At 44.7% G+C, this 21145-nt stretch overlaps 1 protein-coding gene across 1 annotated transcript in view; it reads right to left on the bottom strand.

Annotated features, from left to right (window-relative positions):
- Window positions 1-21145, bottom strand: part of ATG13 (autophagy related 13) — a gene marked incomplete in the record, with an annotated part of 53449 nt that overhangs the window by 15571 nt on the left and 16733 nt on the right. Inside the window, 9 exon segments of the mRNA XM_056527660.1 lie at window positions 1308-1406; window positions 5834-5924; window positions 8600-8698; window positions 8899-8995; window positions 9835-9875; window positions 12888-13028; window positions 16548-16594; window positions 19499-19618; window positions 19717-19797. Of these exon segments, the coding sequence (XP_056383635.1) occupies window positions 1308-1406; window positions 5834-5924; window positions 8600-8698; window positions 8899-8995; window positions 9835-9875; window positions 12888-13028; window positions 16548-16594; window positions 19499-19618; window positions 19717-19797 (816 nt within the window).

Here is a 21145-nt window from a genome sequence, read left to right as displayed (position 1 = left end):
TGCTGCTCTGGACAGTTCCTAAAATGGACAGAGATGTCAGCTGAGAGCACTGTGCTCGTGATGTCAGCAGAGAGCTCTGTGTTTTTCTAAAAAGAAAATAATTTCCTCTGTAGTATTCAGATGCTAATAAGTACTGGAAGGATTAAGATTTTTTTTTTTACAGAAAAGTCATTTATTAATCTGTTTAACTTTCGGACACCAGTTGATTTAAAAAAAAAAAAAAAATTAATAAAAGTTTTCCACCGGAGTACCCCTTTAAGGGTAGAGTCCCACGTAACTTATCCGCAGCGTATTTTATGCTGCGAATCCGCCAGTGACCCGACCCATAGTGTGCCTCCAGCTGTTTCCAAGCTCCGCGGTATGCTCGCAGCAGCAATTCGCCACTCCGAGCAGCCACACAGGGGCCTGCAGAGCAGCTGCGATGTGTGAGTACACTGTGCGTGCGCGCGGCGACTCGCAGACCCCTGAGTGGCTGCTTGGAGTAGAGGAGAAGGGGGAAGGGCGGTAGGTGCCAACAGCTTGAGGCACATTATGGGTCTGGTTACCGGTGGATCCGCAGTGTAAAACACGCTGCGGATGCGTTATGTGTGATCCTACCCTAAAGGAGTTAGGGTAGGGACACCATTGCGCATACGCAGCATATTCCACAGTGTGCGAAACATGCTGCACAGCGGCAAATATGCTGCCTACTCTCCTAGGAGCAGACGCACAGAGCTCCTTGCGGCAGCCCTGTGTTTGCAGTAAGGTCTGGAGACAGGGCCAGTGCGTTGACATAACAGTGAAGCCCGGACCAGCCTCCCAACCTTAAGGCTGTGCTCATGGGAGAATACGCAGCATATTTCCCAGTCTGCGAAACACGCTGCACAGCGGGAAATACGCTGCCTACTCTCCTAGGAGCAGACGCACAGAGCTACTCACAGCAGCCCTGTGTTTGCAGTAAGGTCTGGAGACTGGGCCAGTGCGTTGATGTAACCGTGACACCCGGACCAGCCAGCCAACCTCAAGGCTGTGCTCATGGGAGAATACGCAGCATATTTCCCACTGCGCAGCGTGTGTGACCCGACCCTAAAGGGGCTTTATCTCTCTAAAAATAATCACTAAAAATATGAATTTTACTAATATATTTAATTTTATTACTATTTTAATTTTCTATTTTTGCCCATGCGCGGCACTGTCCACAAACCTCTACATATGCAGTAGAATGAGTATAAGGGAGAGGTCAGTCTCAAATGCAAGTAGTTGCCTGTTATCCCTATTTCCTCTATGCACATAGGCTCACACAATACACATGCCCATACTGGACTCACTTGGTGAGGGAAGGTCAGTCCCATCGTCAGGACCCTGTGGGAGTCCGTAACCACAGGAGAGGCTGTGTGACACTGTGCCTTACTGAGAGTGAAGACATACTACACACAATAAGCCAGAGAAAGAGAGACAGACAGGAGAGAGAGAGCAGACAGGTAAGATAGGACTGCACTGAACCCTTCAAGGGAATCTTTACTTCTTGACATTATGTACACAATAGAGCAGTGTTTCCCAACCAGGGCATCTCCTGCTGTTGCAAAACTACAACTCCCAGCATGCCTGGACAGCCTTTGGCTGTCAGCAGAGAACACTGTGGTCATGATGTCAGCAGAGAGCTCTGTGTTCCAAAAAGAAAAGAATTTCCTCTGTAGTATTCAGCAGCTAATAAGTACTGGAAGGATTAAGATTTTTTAATAGAAGTAATTTACAAATCTGTTTAACTTTCTGGCACCAGTTGATAAAAAAAAAAAAAAAAAAAAAAAAAAAAAGTTTTCCACCGGAGTACCAATTTAAGGAGATAAGCCACTGCCGAAAGGAGTCTGGCAGCAGCTTTCTCCATCTTCCCATTTGGGAGGGATGCGTAAAGATTACTGTCGGCTGAACAAGCACTTGGCCAAGAGATATTGGGAGACATTTACAAACCACGTCAGTGGCATACAGTGACCTCCCCCCCCGACCTACGATGGCCCCGACATAAGATAATTTCAAGATGCGATGGGGGAGGGAAGGAGGCAGTGAGGGGTGTGTCTTCGCATGGAGGCGGCGCGCAGGGGGCCGTGTCCTCCTTACATGTGACTTAAGGGTCGATTTGAGACAATACATTGCAGAAATCTACACCAACTTCGAGCTGGTGTATATTTCTGCGCTGGGTGCAGCGGCAACCAAGGAGCAGCTGGATTTAGTAAAAGGTTTGCACCACATTGTAAAATCAAGGGAACTGAAAACGAGTGGAGCTTTATTTATGAGCAGCATATGGAAACGCCACACATCGTAAATCTCCCCCCATTGTATTAGTATGGTTGCCTTTCATACATTGGTACTTCATTTTTTTATGGCTACCTTTAAAGGAGATGTCCGGTGTGAACTATTACTATTCCGTCCTGCCCGGGCTGCAAAAAAAAAAAGAGAAAACAAACTTTCACTTACCTTCCTATGTTCCCCCGGAGCTCTGCAACAGCTGATCGGTCGGCCGGGCTGTCTGCTTCCTACTTCCTTTAGCCCGGTATGTCACACGGCGCTTCAACCTATCACCGGGCACAGCGATGTCCTGCCTCTGCCGGTGATAGGCTGAAGCGCCGTGTGACGTCCCGGGGTAAAGGAAGTAGGAAGCAGACAGCCCGGCCGACCAAACAGCTGTTGCGGAGCTCCGGGGGAACGTAGGAAGGTAAGTGAAAGTTTTCTCTCTCTTTTTTTTTTGCAGCCCGGGCAGGACGGAATAGGAAAAGTCTGCACCGGACATCTCCTTTAAATATCTTGGTAGTCAATTTTTGGGATACAGAACTTTAAATCACTTTGGATTAAAAATAAATAAATAAACATGCTGGCAGCTGCAGCCATTACTACAGGAAACTTACTGTATACTAGGTTACTACTATATTATGAGGGGATAAGTTATAGATTGCGGGGGTCCGACCGCTGGCCCCCCCCCCTTTATCTCCTGTACAGGGCCGTGGCAGTCCGCAGGAAGCGCCGTACCGTCCCCAGCAGGAAGCCGTGGCAGACATATCTCTATGGGATACATGAAGGGGGCATGTCGGGCATTGGGTCATGCAGGGAAGGGACGCCCCCTTTTTGCGGACTGTCGCACAGTACAGGAGATCACAGGAGCGTCAAGCGGTTGGACCCCCTGTGATCTATAACTTATCCCCTATCCTTCGGATTCGGGATGAGTTACCGTATTTTTCGCCGTATAACACGCACTCTCTTCCCCAAAACTGGGGGGAAAAAGTTGGTGCATCTTATACGGCGAATACACCCCTATCGCGGCGGTCCCTGCGGCCATCAATGGCCGGGACCCGCGGCTAATACAGGACATCACCGATCGCGGTGATGCCCTGTATTAACCCTTTAGACGCGGCGATCAAAACTGACCGCCGCGTCTGAAGGGAAAGGGACACTAACCCGGCTGTTCAGTCGGGCAGTTCGGGACAGCCGCGATTTCACCGCGGCTGTCCCGAACAGCCCAACTGAATAGCCGGGTTAGTGCTTGCAGGACACCGGGAGGGACCTTACCTGCCTCCTCGGTGTCTTCTCCGTTCGGGGATCCCCTGTATGGCCGGCGCTCACCTTCCTCGTCATCGGGTACGTGCGTCGGCGTGCGCAACGACGTGATGACGGCGACGTAGAGCGAGGATTCCCGGCCGGCAGCAGAGACGTTCTGGAGCGACGGGGATACGGCGACAGCGATGGAGCGACATCCAGGGCAGCGGTTACGGGTCCGGAGCAGCGGGGACACGTGAGTATTACCTCCTATGCAGTGGTCTTCAATCTGCGGACCTCCCGATGTTGCAAAACTACAACTCCCAGCATGCCTGGACAGCCAACGGCTGTCCGGGCATGCTGGGAGTTGTAGTTTTGCAAAATCTGGAGGTCCGCAGGTTGAAGACCACTATTGGGTTCAAAATCTTTATTTTTTTTAGATTTTGCCCCTAAAAATTGGGTGCGTCTTATACGCCGGTGCGTCCTATAGGGCGAAAAATACGGTATATTCCAGTACAGTATTCCTTTAAATTAGCTCAGATATTTTAGCCTATTTAGACAAAAGGAATTAAAACTAAATCGTAATCAGGGGTGGCCATTTACTTTTACTCCTCACACCGGCATAAAAACACTTTCCTATATAAACAGTGAAGTTTTTTTTGTTGCCCAGAGTAGTTAAAAGGAGATTTTACCAATGTCATAAAGTGCAGGCAAATTGATAGAACCAATCATGATGTGAGTGAATATCCAGCACTACACCGTGTGTGTGTCCTTGAAATGGAATGGGAATAATGCACCTTTAGGGTCAGGTCACGCGTGCCATATTTTGCTGCTGTGTATTTTCCTCCCCATTAAAGTCAATAGGTAACAAATATGCATCAAAATGCGGCACATGTCACCCTACCCTTAAAGGGGTACTCCGGTGGAAAATATATATATTTTTTTAAATCAACTGGTGCCAGAAAGTTAAACAGATTTGTAAATCACTTCTATTTATTAAAAAATATTTGTCGTTCCAGTACTTATAAGCAGCTGATTGCTACAGAGGAAATTATTTTCTTTTTGAATTTCTTTTTTGTCTTGTCCACAGTGCTCTCTGCTGACACCTGATGCCCGTATCAGGAACTGTCCAGAGCAGGAGAAAATCCCCATAGCAAACCTATGCTACTCTGGACAGTTCCTGACACGGACAGAGGTGTCAGCAGAGAGCACTGTGGACAAGACAAAAAAGAATTTCCTCTGTTGCATACAGCTGCTAAGAAGTACTGGAAGGAGTAAGATTTTTTTAAATAGAAGTAATTAACAAATCTGCTTACCGTATATACTCGAGTATAAGCAGAGTTTTTCAGCACAATCTTTTGTGCTGAAAATGCCTATCGGCTTATACTCAAGTGAAAAAAAAATTTTATATACCATTGGGGGGGCTGGTTGGTTGGCCGGGCCGTCCATCTTCGCTGCAGGGACCATCCGACTAGTGACGCTGCATTGAAGACGACGCACAGGGACGTTCGTGCGCAGCAGACATCCGTGATGTCAGGGGCATCCCTGCGTATGGACGTCCCAGCGTGGCGGTGTCAATGCAGCGTCACTAGTCTGGGGTGCCGGCCCGGAGTGGAGAAGAGGGCCTCCCGGTGAAGATGGACGGCCCAGAACGGCTCACCCTCCCCACCGGAATGCGGACGGTCCCTACAGCTACTAAGCAACAGGACCGAGAGAACTGGAGAGGCGAGTAGACAACGAGGGGGACTTATATGATGACGGAGGGGGCGGTCTGGATGCTGACAGGGGTTATATAGACTGGGGATATAGACTGGGGGGGGGTCTGGATGATGACAGGGGGGCGGTCTGGATGGTGACAGGGGGGCTATAGACTGGGGATATAGACTGGGGGGGTCTGGATGATGACAGGGGGGCGGTCTGGATGCTAACAGGGGGGATATAGACTGGGGGGGGTCTGGATGATGACAGGGGGGCGGTCTGGATGCTGACAGGGGGGATAGAGACTGGGGGGGGGTCTGGATGATGACAGGGGGGGGATCTGGATGATAAAAGAGGGGGGGGGGGATTATGTATTTTCCATCCTAGGCTTATACTCGAGTCAATAAGTTTACCCAGGTTTAGGGGGGGGGGGGGGGGGGGAAGTAGGGGCCTCGGATTATATTCGGGTCGGCTAATACTCTAGTATATACGGTAACTTTCTGGCACCAGTTCATTAAAATAAAAAAAATAAAGTTTTCCACCGGAGTACCCCTTTAATGAAATATGCTTGAGTGAACATTGGCACATGGAAGTAGAATAGGTTTTGCTGCACAATACAGACCAAACTCACCTGTGATGGAGGGGATGTAGAAAAGGACGTGGCACAGACATCTTGAGAATCCTCCACAGATGGGTACACAGCTCCTGGATCCTCAGGTGCCCTAATAGGAAACATTAAAACAAACCACATGCAAAACAATGATCAAATGTACACGAAGAAGACGATGTGCAAAGGTAATGAGGCATAAAAGACGGGTCAGCTGCAAGGCATACAGCTATAGCAGTCTTTCCCAACCAGGGTGCCTCCAGATGTTGCAAAACTACAACTCCCAGCATGCCTGGACAGCCGAAGGCTGTCCAGGCATGCTGGGAGTTGTAGTTTTGCAACACCTGGAGGCACCCAGGTTGGGAAACACTGAGCTATAGAGTAAGGTTATATGCGCAGCTACAGCAGAGTAATAAACACAGCACTGCTATATGACGGACGTGCACAAAGATCTGGTTATACGTGACGTAATTGGTGGCTTCTGTAGCCAGAGAGTTGGACAACTATTTAGGTCATTTATAGTATAGAAAACTAATTAAAAAAAAGTGCATGGTAAGAGTAACACGGCTGCGTACAAAGGTTCAGCTTCCCTGCTTTCTCTTAAAGGAATACTCCACTGGAAAACATTGATTTATTTATTATTATATTTTTTTTTTTTTATTTATTTAAATCAACTGGTGCCAGAAAGTTAAAACAGATTTGTAAATTACTTCTATTAAAAAAAATCTTAATCCTTCCAGTACTTATCAGCTGCTGTTATGATCCACAGGAAATTATTTTCTTTTTGAATTTCATTTCTGCCTGTCCACAGTGCTCTCTGCTGACACCTCTGTCCATTTTAGGAACTGTCCAGAGAAGGAGCAAATCCCCCATAGCAAACCTCTCCTGCTCTGGACAGTTCCTGACATGGACAGAGGTGTCAGCAGAGAGCACTGTGGTCAGGCAGAAAGGAAATTCAAAAAGAATCATAACAGCAGCTGATAAGTACTGGAAGGATTAAGATTTTTTTAAATAGAAGTAATTTACAAATCTGATTAACTTTCTGGCACCAGTTGATAAAAAAAAAAAAAAAAAGTTTTTCAGTGGAGTACCCCTTTAACAGCAACTGATCCCATTGTTACCTATATCTATCTATGCATCCTACTGAAGCCTTACTCTTTATACCAGTGTTTCCCAACCAGCGCGCCTCCAGCTGTTGCAAAACTACAACTTCCAGCATGCCCAGACAGCCGTTGGCTGTCCGGGCATGCTGAAAGTTGTAGTTTTGCAACAGCTGGAGGCACACTGGTTGGGAAACACTGCTTTATACACATGTGGGATATCAGGGCAGACTTCATGGTTACTAAGCAGGGACAAGGCCTCTATTAAAACGGGCAGACCTACAATACATACAGGTATTTTATTTAGGATTTATAGGTCCCGAATTTAAAGGAGACACACACCTATTTCAGTTAGATGACTGGTGATAGCTACGATTTAAATACATTTTCCGAAAAGCTACCGTAAGCTACAATACTTGTCCTATTGATCACTGTAGGGGAGATTTATCAAAATCCTTGAAAGGCCTTTTTAAAAAATAAAGAAGCGATCTGATTGGTTGCTATGGGCAACTGGTCAACTTTTCCCTCTTCACAGGTTTTGTTAAATCTCCCCTTGTGTGTTTAAAGGGGTTCTCCGGGATAAAACTTTTATTTAATTTTTAAATCAACTGGTGCCAGAAAGTTAAACAGATTTGTAAATAACTTCTATTAAAAAATATTAAAGGGGTATTCCAGGCCAAAACTTTTTTTTATATATCAACTGACTCCAGAAAGTTAAACAGATTTGGAAATTACTTCTATTAAAAAATCTTAATCCTTCCAATAGTTATTAGCTTCTGAAGTTGAGTTGCTGTTTTCTGTCTAACTGCTTTCTGATGACTCACGTCCCGGGAGCTGTCCAGCTCCTATGGGGATATTTTCCCATCATGCACAGCTCCCGAGACGTGACATCATCATTGAGCAGTTAGACAGAAAACTTCAGAAGCTAATAACTATTGGAAGGATTAAGATTTTTTAATAGAAGTAATTTACAAATCTGTTTAACTTTCCGGAGCCAGTTGATATATATAAAAAAAGTTTTTGCCTGGAATACCCCTTTAATCCTTCCAGTACTTATTAGCTGCTGAATACTACGGAGGAAATTCTTTTCTTTTTGGAACACAGAGCTCTCTGCTGACATCACGAGCACAGTGCTCTCAGCTTACATCTCTGTCCATTTTTAAGAACTGTCCAGAGTAGGAGAAAATCCCCATAGCAAACATATGCTGCTCTGGACAGTTCCTAAAATGGACAGAGATGTCAGCAGAGAGCACTGTGCTCGTGATGTCAGCAGAGAGTTCTGTGCTCGTGATTTCAGCAGAGAGCTCTGTGCTCATGATTTCAGCAGAGAGCTCTGTGCTCATGATTTCAGCAGAGAGCTCTGTGCTCGTGATTTCAGCAGAGAGCTCTGTGCTCGTGATTTCAGCAGAGAGCTCTGTGCTCGTGATGTCAGCAGAGAGCTCTGTGTTCCAAAAAGAAAAGAACCTCCTCGGTAATATACAGCAGCTAACAACTACTGGAAGGATTAAGATTTTTTAATAGAAGTAATTTACAAATCTGTTTAGCTTTCTGGCACCAGTTGAATAAAAAAAATTAAAAATAAAAAGTTTTCCAACAGAGTACCCCTTTAACATGTGTGCTATGTGGGCAGACTGAGCGGATGACCTCTGAGTCTATAGATGTAGTGTGTGCATGCTGCCTGTGTCCTCACCTGTAGTTGCAGGGATGCATGTGTGCGGTACTGGGGAAAGGTCGGTCAACAAAATGATCAATAATAATCCCCATGATGGGCTGGGTCCTTTCATACTGCCTGAAATGCAACAAACACATTGATGTTATTGGGCTGCTGGGCCTTGCTGTCCTATAGATCGTCATCTACCTCTTAGCCTTCAGTGTAGGGGTATTGGCATACAAAGTGGTGTATGATCTATACAGAGCTATAAGTGTTCACTGTCAATACTTCTGCACATTATTAGGAGTCTCCCGCCTACCTGTAGTGACCAGGCTTACCGAGTAGACATGAAGGCCAGATTGGTTCTATAGGCGCAGGTCAAAGTAAGGGTTCCAATGGGAGTCCCTACGGTCCCGACACGTACTGCTTGGAACCCTAAGAAGAAAAAACAAAGAGTGTGATGACAAACACTGATGACTGTAGCGATCACTATAGTATTATTGTGGTGGGCCACGGGGGTGCGATGTGAGGTATAGGGGGCAGATGTTGTAGCCCAGAGGCAGATGGTGTTAACCCTAAATGTTCGTGACGCCAGGGCGTGGTTTTACAAAGAACCACCTGAATTGTAGCATCGCTAGTCCTAGTTAGGCAGGGCAAATAAGAGTCCAAGACCAGGTTAGGGTTAAAGGTAGCCTTACTGAGGTAGACAGATGGTAATAGTCTTTACAGCTAGGCCAGGATCCCAGAGAGGTGACCAGTAACACAGGGGACATTGCAGCTTGCTGGGACTTGCAGTGACTTGACAGACTTTAGCACAGCCACGCTGACTATAATAGACTTGACTGAAGATAATGACAGCAGACAGAGATGACTTGACTTACTGACTTGTGGCTGTAATTTAGGCTTGAGGCCTCCAGATGTGCTGGACACTGGATCTGAGACGTCTGGACTGGACTTGACCTCAGGATCTAAGAGTCTGATTGTAGTATCACCCCCTCTAATAAAGGGGGGCTGAGCAAGGAGCCCAAAGGTCAAGCTGCAGGTCACCTGGTTAGCTGGTGCTCTCTGGGTAACAAACATGTGAATTGAACATGTGACCGCATTATCATGTGACCATATCAAAGGTCCTTTATACATAATATACAATTATACAGACTATAAGGGTACAGTGCAGGTGAGTTCTGGGGACCTGCAGGGACTCAAGCTGATAGGACTGTGAGATGCATATCCCGTACTGGGACATCACATTATAATTATAGTATTTGATACATCACCTTCTTTAAGTCCCAGGAGCTGGACATCTCCAAAATAAATCCTACAAAAAATAATAAAAGAAAGTATTACATTGAAAGAAAAGAAAACCCCACAATAGCTTTAGGTGGACACAACTGTATCCGGTCTGAACAATGCTCTGTGAGCTAAACAGCTCAGTAGCCGCTGCACAAATCTCTCCGCTAGTTTGTTACGATTCATCAGTACTGTAATGCTAACAGTGAAACAGACAAAAACGCACTGTGAACCCACCCTAAATTTAGCTGTATACAAAAATGTAGTCTATTGTGAAAGGCAAAATAAATAAATAAATAAAAAAACTTATACCTTGCAATTCTTCCTAAATATATAATGCAAGTCAATAGGAAACCAATGCTACTGTATTTTTTTTCTTTCAGTGTATAAAACATAAACGTTAAACCAGTGTTTCCCAACCAGTGTGCCTCCAGCTGTTGCAAAACTACAGCTCCCAGCATGCCCAGACAGCCAAAAGGCTGTCTGGGCATGCTGGGAGTTGTAGTTTTGCATCAGCTTGGAGGCAGCCTGGTCGGAAAACACTGTCCTAGTGATATGTCACTACTTAAAGGGGTACTTCGGTGCTCCAACATTTTATTCACAACGCTCAGAGTCGGAGGCTGTGATCGTGACATCACGGCCATGTCCCCCTTGTGATGTCACGCCCCCTCCATTCGTGACTATGGGAAGGGGCTTGTCGGCCGACACACCCTCTGCCTTAGACATGAATGGAGGGGGCGTGGCGTGACGTCACAAGGGGGACGTGACGTCACAATTACTACCACAGGAAATCACAGGGGGTCCCAAGCAGCGGGACCCACGCGATCAGACACCTTAGGGAATAAAATGTCTAGCAGAGAAGTACCCCGTTAATGAGATGGCCAAACGCTGTCTGGGCATACTGGGAGTTGTAGTTTAGCAACAGCTGGGGCACATTGGTTGGGAAACACTGCCTTAAACAAAAACAAACACGCTGCATGAACCCACCCTACGTGCCTTAGTCATGTGTATGGTAAAACATAATTTTGTATGCAGCTTTATATGTGAATGGATAAAACTAAATAAAAAAAATCTGCAAAATAAGTCAACCTTTTATAAAGGGGTACACCTGTGGGGTGTTTTTTTAACCCCTTAAGGACTCAGCCCATTTTGGCCTTAAGGACTCAGACAATTAAATTTTTACGTTTTCGTTTTTTCCTCCTCGCCTTCTAAAAATCATAACTCTTTTATATTTTCATCCACAGACTAGTATGAGGGCTTGTTTTTTGCGTGACCAGTTGTCCTTTGTAATGACATCACTCATTATATCATAAAATGTATGGCGCAACCAAAAAACACTATTTTTGTGGGGAAATTAAAACGAAAAACGCAATTTTGCTAATTTTGGAAGGTTTTGTTTTCACGCCGTACAATTTATGGTAAAAATGACGTGTGTTCTTTATTCTTAGGGTCAATACGATTAAAATGATACCCATTATTATATACTTTCATATTATTGTTGCACTTAAAAAAAATCACAAACTTTTTAACCAAATTAGTATGTTTATAATCCCTTTATTTTGATGACCTCTAACTTTTTTATTTTTCCGTATAAGTGGCGGTATGAGGGCTCATTTTTTGCGCCATGATCTGTACTTTTTTTTTGATACCACATTTGCATATAAAAAACTTTTAATACACTTTTTATAATTTTTTTTTTAATAAAATGTATTAAAAAAGTAGGAATTTTGGACTTTATTTTTTTTCGTTCACGCCGTTCACCGTACGGGATCATTAACATTTTATTTTAATAGTTCGGACATTTACGCACGCGGCGATACCAAATATGTCTATAAAAAATGTTTTTTACGCTTTTTGGGGGTAAAATAGGAAAAAACGGATGTTTTACTTTTTTATTGGGGGAGGGGATTTTTCACTTTTTTTTTACTTTTACTTTTACATTTTTTTTTACACTTGAATAGTCCCCATAGAGGACTATTCATAGCAATACCATGATTGCTAATACTGATCTGTTCTATGTATAGGACATAGAACAGATCAGTATTATCGGTCATCTCCTGCTCTGGTCTGCTCGATCACAGACCAGAGCAGGAGACGCCGGGAGCCGCACGGAGGAAGGTGAGGGGACCTCCGTCCGGCGTTCTGAATGATCGGATCCCCGCAGCAGCGCTGCGGGCGATCCGATCGTTCATTTAAATCGCGAACTCCCGCAGATGCCGGGATCTGTATTGATCCCGGCACCTGAGGGGTTAATGGCGGACGCCCGCGAGATCGCGGGCGTCGGCCATTGCCGGCGGGTCCCTGGCTGCGATCAGCAGCCGGGATCAGCCGCGCATGACACGGGCATCGCTCCGATGCCCGCGGTTATGCTTAGGACGTAAATGTACGTCCTGGTGCGTTAAGTACCACCTCACCAGGACGTACATTTACGTCCTGCGTCCTTAAGGGGTTAATTAACTGGTGCCAGAAAGTTAAACAGATTTGTAAATGACTTGTATTAAAAAAATCTTAATCCTTCCAGTACTTACTAGCTGCTGAATACTACAGAGGAAATACTTTTCCTTTTGGAACACAGTTCTCTCTGCTGAATCACGAGCACAGTGCTCTCTGCTGACATCTCTGTCCATTTTAGGAACTGTCCAGAGCAGCATATGTTTGCTATAGGGATTTTCTCCTACTCTGGACAGTTCTTAAAATGGACAGAGGTGTCAGCAGAGAGCACTGTGGTCATGATGTCAGCAGAGAGCTCTGTGTTCCAAAAAGAAAAGAATTTCCTCTGTAGTATTCAGCAGCTAATAAGTACTGGAAAGATTAAGATTTTTTTTTTTTTTTTAATAGAAGTAATTTACAAATCTGTTTAACTTTCTGGCACCAGTTAATTAAAAAAAATAAATAAATAAATAAATAAATAAATAGTTTTCCATCGGAGTACCCCTTTAATGATTTAATACAAAAGATAGTGCTGAAAGCTGAATTACAGCTAAAGTTGTCAAACGAAATATAAATAATTGAAATAGCATTAGCCATGGGATATACAGACCTGTAGAGAATGACGTATTCATGTCCTTGCTTCCTAGACAACCTATAGGCTGGGGTCACCCGGGTCACAGCAAGTAATGACTTCAGTAGTAATGACAGACGATTATATACGGTATAGGACACTTTGCTGTCCCGGTCACATCTATGGATAGAGCAGATAGAAGAAAAAAAATACAATTAAAAACAATCTAGAATAACATAAGTATAACACCAGTCGGGTCTCCGTATCTTATCAGGAGCAGTTCGGGCAGCATGACACACATAGGCTCCCTTATGACAAAAAACACTTTGATTTCTTTTGAAACATTGCAGCGTTTCAAAGAATTTTGGTTTACTAACAGCCGTGCAGGATCTGTCGTATGGGTTCTAATCACTGCTGCCTAGAATGTATGTACTGACCCCGACCCCCACCCCCCCCCAGCCATCACGAGATACACAGCGCTGTCAGTATTACAGGGCACATGGAATCCTAGTGTGGTGTATGCTGGGCATCCGTTGCACTATATAGCACATCTTATGGCCATATAGCCGCCAATGTAGTGTTACTCACATCGTCCCCTAGACTGACTTGCAGGAGCTCTTGTACTTTAAAAGGGGTACTCCGCTGCTCAGCATTTGGAACAAACTGTCCCGAACGCTGGAGCTCATTACGTCATAGCCCCGCCCCCTCATGATGTCACACCCCACCCCCTCAATGCAAGTCTATGGGAGGGGGCGTGACGTCTGTCACGCCCCCTCCCATAGACTTGCATTGAGGGGGTGGGGTGTGACATCATGAGGGGGCGGGGCTATGACGTAATGAGCTCCAGCGTTCGGGACAGTTTGTTCCAAATGCTGAGCAGCGGAGTACCCCTTTAAGGTATGTGCCCCCGATGCCTAATTATGTATGTGTGTAGTACCAGTCAGGGGTGGATTGTCCCCTTTTTTGGATTTTAATGCCTTCTGAGGTTCAGCATTCTTGTGCCCTACGGATTTCTGTCTTTTCGAGCCTTTCCCAGGTCACTCTGACAAGCCAATCTTCTGATGACGTGTGCGGCCAATCCGTAGGTCCCGACGGGCCTGCGTTAATTGCGTCCCCGTGACAGTGGGAGGACGTCTTCTACGCAGGCAAGGTGGGACGTACAGATGGGCCGCACACGTCATAAGGGGCCTGGTTTGTAGGGCAAGACGAGAAGCCGCCAAGCCCCCTGAGGTCAGCTGCTGTCTCGAGCCGGAAAAGGCTCAAGATGACTGTAATCCATAGGGCACAAGAATGTTGACCCTACGGGGGCATGAAAATCCCCCAAAAAGTGGACAATCCAGCCCTGAAAGGAACTACATGTACATTTAACACATACATAACTTGGCATCAGGGGCACATCCCTTAAGAGTGTAGGGGATGATGGGGGTAACACTACTTGGATGGTTATATTTAGAGATGAGCGAACTTACAGTAAACTCAATTCGTCACAAACTTCTCGGCTCGGCAGTTGATGACTTTTCCTGCATAAATTAGTTCAGCTTTCAGGTGCTCCGGTGGGCTGGAAAAGGTGGATACAGTCCTAGGACTGTATCCACCTTTTCCAGCCCACTGGAGCACCTGAAAGCTGAACTAATTCACGCAGGCTAAAGTCAGCAACCGCCGAGCCGAGAAGTTCGTGACGAATCAAATTTACTGTAAGTCCGCTCATCTCTAGTTATATAGCCATTAGAAATCCTATACTGATCTGTTGCCCAGCATACATCACTCTGCACATGCTTCTCAAGACTCCATGTGCATTGTACTAAATGTACATTAACCCCTTAACGACGTAGGACGTATATTTACGTCCTGCGCCGGCTCCCGCGATATGAAGCTGGGTCGCGCTGCGACCCCGCATTACATCGCGTCGGTCCCGGCGCTCATCAACGGCCGGGACCCGCGGCTAATACCACACATCGCCGATCGCGGCAATGTGCGGTATTAACCCTTTAGAAGCGGCGGTCAAAGCCTACCGCCACTTCTAAAGTGAAAGTATCCCGGCTAGTCAGTCGGGCTGTTCGGGACCGCCGTGGTGAAATCGCGGCGTCCCGAACAGCTTATAGGACACCGGGAGGGCCCTTACCTGCCTCCTCGGTGTCCGATCGATGAATGACTGCTCCGTGCCTGAGATCCAGGCAGGAGCAGTCAAGCGCCGATAACACTGATCACAGGCGTGTTAATACATGCCAGTGATCAGCATGAGAGATCAGTGTGTGCAGTGTTATAGGTCCCTATGGGACCTATAACACTGCAAAAAAAAAGTAAAAAAAAAAGTGTTAATAAAGGTAATTTAACCTCTTCCCTAATAAAAGTTTGAATCACCCCCTTTTCCCATAAAAAAAATAAAACAGTGTAAATAAAAATAAATATATGTGGTATCGCCGCGTGCGTAAATGTCCAAACTATAAAAATATATCGTTAATTAAACAGCACGGTCAATGGCGTACACGTAAAAAAAAAATTCCAAAGTCCAAAAAAGCGTATTTTCGGCACTTTTCATACCATTAAAAAATGAATAAAAAGTGATTAAAAAATCCGATCAAAACAAAAATCGTACCGATAAAAACTTCAGATCACGGCGCAAAAAATGAGCCCTCAAGTTATAGGGGTCAGAAGATGACATTTTTAAACGTATACATTTTCCTGCATGTAGTTATGATTTTTTCCAGAAGTGCGACAAAATCAAACCTATATAAGTAGGGAATCATTTTAACCGTATGGACCTACAGAATAATGATAAGGTGTCATTTTTACTGAAATATGCACTGCGTAGAAACGGAAGCCCCCAAAAGTTACAAAATGGTGTTTTTTCTTCGATTTTGTCGCACAATGATTTTTTTTTTCCGTTTTGCCGTGAATTTTGGGGTAAAATGACTGATGTCACTGGAAAGTAGAATTGGTGATGCAAAAAATAAGCCATAATATGGATTTTTAGGTGGAAAATTGAAAGGGTTATGATTTTTAAAAGGTAAGGAGGAAAAAACGAAAGTGCAAAAACGGAAAAACCCTGAGTCCTTAAGGGGTTAAAGGGGTACTCGAGTGGAAAACGTTTTTTTTTTTGTTTTTTTTTATCAAACTGGTGCCAGAAAGTTAAATACATTTGTAAATTACTTCCATTAAAAAAAAAAAAAAAAAAAATCTTAATCCCTCCAGAACTTCTTAGCTGCAGAATACTACAGCGGAAATTATTTTCTTTTTGGAACACAGAGCTCTCTGCTGACATCACGACCACAGTGCTCTCTGCTGACATCTCTGTCCATTTTAGCAAGTGTCCAGAGCAGTATATGTTTGCAGAGATGTCAGCAGAGAGCACTGTGCTCGTGATGTCAGCAGAGAGCACTGTGTTCCAAAAAGAAAATAATTTCCTCGGTAGTATTCAGCAGCTAATAAGTATTGGAAGGATTAAGATTTTTAATAGGAGTCATTTACAAACCTGTTTAACTTTCTGGCACCAGTTCATTAGAAAAAAAAAAAAGTTTTCCACCAGAGTACCCCTTTAAAACACATACATAACTTTGCACTTACCTTTAAAAAAAAAAAAAAAAAAAAAAAAAAAAAGCTGGACTACCCATTTTACAGAATGATTTGATTTACATTTCCTACTGAAGTATACAGTCCATGTCATCACATCTCAAGAACATAATGAAAAAAGTCACTAACTTTTCATTCATTTCCAGACACCAGACTTCCAGCTCCATCGAGTCTCCCTGCAAAATATAAGTGGTTAATGAGACGAACTGTAAAGGGAAATCATTGCTGCACTAGAATCTTATTGAGGTTTTACTACAACTGAATCCAGTCTGGTTATCCTCAAAGGATCGGGGATAAGTGTCCCCGATGGAGATGAACAGTGGGGAATAGACTGATACGTCCTCGCTGTGCGCTCTGATTGCGCTTGGAGCAGGGCAGCAGCGGGGACATGTCAGGCGGCGGTGAGGAATATGAGGGACATTTATCAATGTTTGCTTATGTATTCCTTTTTTTTTAGTACTTTTTTCTTTACTTTTTTTTTTTGCTTATGTGCGACTTATTTATAAAACTGGTTTCAGCCTGTTGATAATTTTCTTTCACGTAAGCAATTTTTCCTTTTTTACTTTGGTAGTAGCTTTTTCTGCTCCATGTTTGAGCTGGAGTAAATGTAGTCAATTTTTAACCTTGTTGCTAGAGATGAGCGAACTTACAGTAAATTCGATTCGTGACGAACTTCTCGGCTTGGCAGTTGATGACTTTTCCTGCGTAAATATACCGTGTTTTTTGTCCTATAGGACGCACGCACCGGCATATAAGACGCACCAAATTTATAGGTGCAAAATATAAAAAAATAAAAATTTTGAACCCAATAGTGGTCTTCAATCTGCGGACCTCCAGATGTCGTAAAACTACAACTCCCAGCATGCCCGGACAGCCGTTGGCTGTCCGGGCATGCTGGGAGTTGTAGTTTTGCAACATCTGGAGGTCCGCAGATTGAAGCCCACTGCATAGGAGGTAATACTCACGTGTCTCCGCCGCTCCGGAACGTCTCTGCTGCCGGCCGGGTATCCTTGCTCTCCGTCGCCGCCATCGCGTCGTTACGCACGCCGACGCGACGATGTGATGACGAGGACGGAGAGCGCCGGCCATACAGGGGATCCCTGAACGGAGAAGACACCGAGGAGGCAGGTGAGGTCCCTCCCGGTGTCCTGCAAGCACTAACCCGGCTATTCAGTTGGGCTGTTCGGTCCCGAACAGCCCGACTGAACAGCCGGGTTAGTGTCACTTTCCCTTCAGACGCGGCGGTCAGCTTTGATCGCCGCGTCTGAAGGGTTAATACAGGACATCACCGCGATCGGTGATGTCCTGTATTAGCCGCGGGTCCCGGCCGTTGATGGCCGCAGGGACCGCCGCGATAGGGGTGTATTTGCCGTATAAGACGCACCGACTTTTCCCCCCCAGTTTTGGGGAAGAAAAAGTGCGGCATATACAGCGAAAAATACGGTACTTAAGGGGGGAATGTGATTATACAGTAAGGAACGCTCGAGATGACTGTAATCCATAGGGCACAAGAATGTTGAACCTACAGGGGCATGAAAATCCCCCAAAAAGTGGACAATCCAGCCCTGACAGGAACTACATGTACATTTAACACATACATAACTTGGCATCAGGGGCACATCCCTTATGAGTGTTGGGGATGATGGGGGTAACACTACATAGCACACAGGGGGGATAGATCCCTCCATTCTCCGCTGCTCCTCCTATACTTAAGGGGGGGGGGGGGATGTGATTATACAGTAAGGAACACTGAAGTTTAAAAACCCTGCCAGGAGCTCTGAATGGCTCATCTGTACCGGCCATTCAGGGCTCCCGGCGGGGAATTTAAAAATGAAAGTAACATACATCGTACATCGCAAGGGGAACGCAGCATGCCGCCCTACCCCCTGTTTTATAACTTCTAATCGCATCGGGTCTCAGAAATGAGACCCGGTGCGATCAATCTCTCAGCCCCTGTACTACAACCCCCATCATGGAACAGAGTCTGTTCCATGATGGGGGTAGTAGTACAAACACTAATGTAGCCTCCCCAGCCACCCGCAGACGGGGGAACTACTACTCCCATCATGGAAACAAGTCTGTTCCATGATGGGAGTAGTAGTAGTCCCGGCTGTAGGAGTCTGCAGGCAGAGGTGTTAAAACGGCCGTACATGAGGGACATTATAACGGGTCTTAACGGATGAATATCCCCGTTATTCAGCCATTAGCACCAGTTATTTCATCCGTTATTATACATCCGTTTTTACACAGAAAACGGATGTTTAATAATGGATGAATGCTCACAGTGTGAAAGTAGCCTAAGTTAAACGTTTTTATTTTAAAGAGTACCTCTCATGATCTCCCCTGCCTTTTATCTTTATTATTTTTTACTTTTCTACCTTGATATTGCTCTGTATTTTCTGCTCAGTCAGATTCACAGACCGGGAAGGGGCGTTTCCCAGCAGGCGTGACATCATCTGAAGCCATACAGGGGAGAACTTCCTCCCTCACTCTGCTACACACAGCCCAGAGCAGTTCAGTGTGAGGTGAGCTATGATTGGCTAAGCCTGCACCCCCCCTCAGCACTCCAGACTGCATTTCCTGATTTTGGACTTCTGCCAGGCCAGGGAATGTGCTCTGGACTAGTAGGGAGACACCTAGTGGCAGCTTTTTTTAAACACCAATAAAACATGAAAAACACATTTTTTTTTTTTTTTTTTTTAAACAAAGTACATTAGAAAGATTTTTTATTATTATTATTTACCATAAGGAATGCAATAGCAAAAATTAGTTTTAATGACAGTGCCCATTTGGGGGGGGTTATTTCCAACTCGGATATCTATGTCTCGAATGGTGTGCACCTACATAGACATAGGTGCAACTCCTAATGAGTGGAACCTATGTTTCTCTCATCGGACGTGGGACCCCTGTGGTAAAAATAGGTCCTAGAGGCGAGTACTGCACCTATCAGACATTTATGGCATTTCCTGTAGACATGGTGGGGATAAGGCCAAAAATAAATTTATTGTTGTTTTAGCTCAGATGACATCATTACTCCCGTCTCAGGTATGTTATATCCCCCCCCCCCCCCCCCCCCGTACCTCTGAGGTCTTTAGGGAGATCTCCACACACATGGAGCGCCCCACCGCTGGCAGCTGGCCTGAAAGAGCTTTCTTGGCTTCTTGAGTCACCTCAGGGATGTCTTTTATGGCCAAGTTAAACTGGAGAAACAAAAAACAAAAACAAAAACCATGACAGCTAATGGACCTATACCTATAAAATATGTATGTGACAAGACGCCGCTGTATAAAACACTTACCCAGTCTGAACCTGTCGGAGAGGAAGACGAACGAGTACAAATCTTATCTCCCAGCCGGGCTTGTACGATGACTTGGACTGCCTGTTATATAAAGACATTTTTTTTATATGTAGGTTACAAATGCTAAAGCATGAAACGTGACTATAATAATAGATTATAAAACAATATGTTACATATGTAGCTATTCCACTCTTTCCGTCACGACCGAGACACAAGGAGACAAACAATAGACATTATACATTCCAAACTGCTAAAGTTTTCCCCTATTCCCCTTCTTCTCAACCAGCGTGCCTCCAGCTGTTGCAAAACTACAATTCCCAGCATGCCCAGACAGCCTCTGGCTGTCTGGGCATGCTGGGAGTTGTAGATTTGCAACAGCTGGAGGCACACTGTCCTATCCACAGGATAGCAAGCTGGCCAGTGGGGACCAGGCCACCGGGACCCCAACAAATCACAGGAATGGAGAAAAATTATCCTCTTAATGAATGGAACGCAATCAGTTATCCATTTATTCCAATAGAAGTTCCCTTAAAGGGGTACTCTGCTGGAAAACTTATATATATATATATATATATATTTTATTTTTTTTAAATCAACTGGTGCCAGAAAGTAAAACAGATTTGTAAATTACTTCTATAAAAAAAAAAAAAAATCTTAATCCTTCCAGTACTTATTAGATGCTGAATACTACAGAGGAAATTCTTTTCTTTTTGGAACACAAAGCTCCCTGCTGACCTCACGAGCACAGTGCTCTCTGCTGACACCTCTGTCCATGTCTGGAACTGTCCAGAGCAAAAAAGGTTTGCTATGGGGATTTTCTCCTACTCTGGACAGTCCCTAAAATGGACAGAGATGTCAGCAGAGAGCACTGTGGTCGTGATGTCAGCAGAGAGCTCTGTGTTCCAAAAAGAAAAGAATTTCACTCTGTGGTATTCAGCAGCTAATAAGTATTGTAAGGATTAAGATTTTTTAATAGAAGTAATTTACAAATCTGTTTAACTTTCTGGCACCAGTTTATTTAAAAAAATAAAATAAAATAAGAAGAAGAAGAAGCTCCGGAGTACCCCTTTAAAGCAAAGAAGAAGCTCCAAAACTAATTGAGAGTTGGCCACACATGCTCGGTGCGCGCTATTAAAAAGGGGTACTCCGCTGAAATTTATTTTTTTTTTTAATTAACTGGTGCCAGAAAGTTAAAACAGGTTTGTAAATCACTTCTATTAAAAAATCTTAATCCTTCCATTACTTATCAGCTGCTATATACTACAGAGGATGTTGTTTAGTTCTTTCCAGTCTGACCACAGTGCTCTCTGCTGACACCTCTGTCCATGTCATAAACTGTCCAGAGCAGGAGAGGTTTGCTATGGGGATTTTCTCCTACTTTTGACAGTTCCTGACACGGACAGAGGTGTCAGCAGAGAGCACAGTGGTC

The sequence above is a fragment of the Hyla sarda genome, chromosome 6 (genome assembly GCF_029499605.1).
Source record: "Hyla sarda isolate aHylSar1 chromosome 6, aHylSar1.hap1, whole genome shotgun sequence".
Lineage (NCBI taxonomy): Eukaryota > Metazoa > Chordata > Amphibia > Anura > Hylidae > Hyla > Hyla sarda.
Note: the sequence above shows the minus strand (reverse complement) of the source record. Positions and strands in the feature narration are given on the sequence as shown.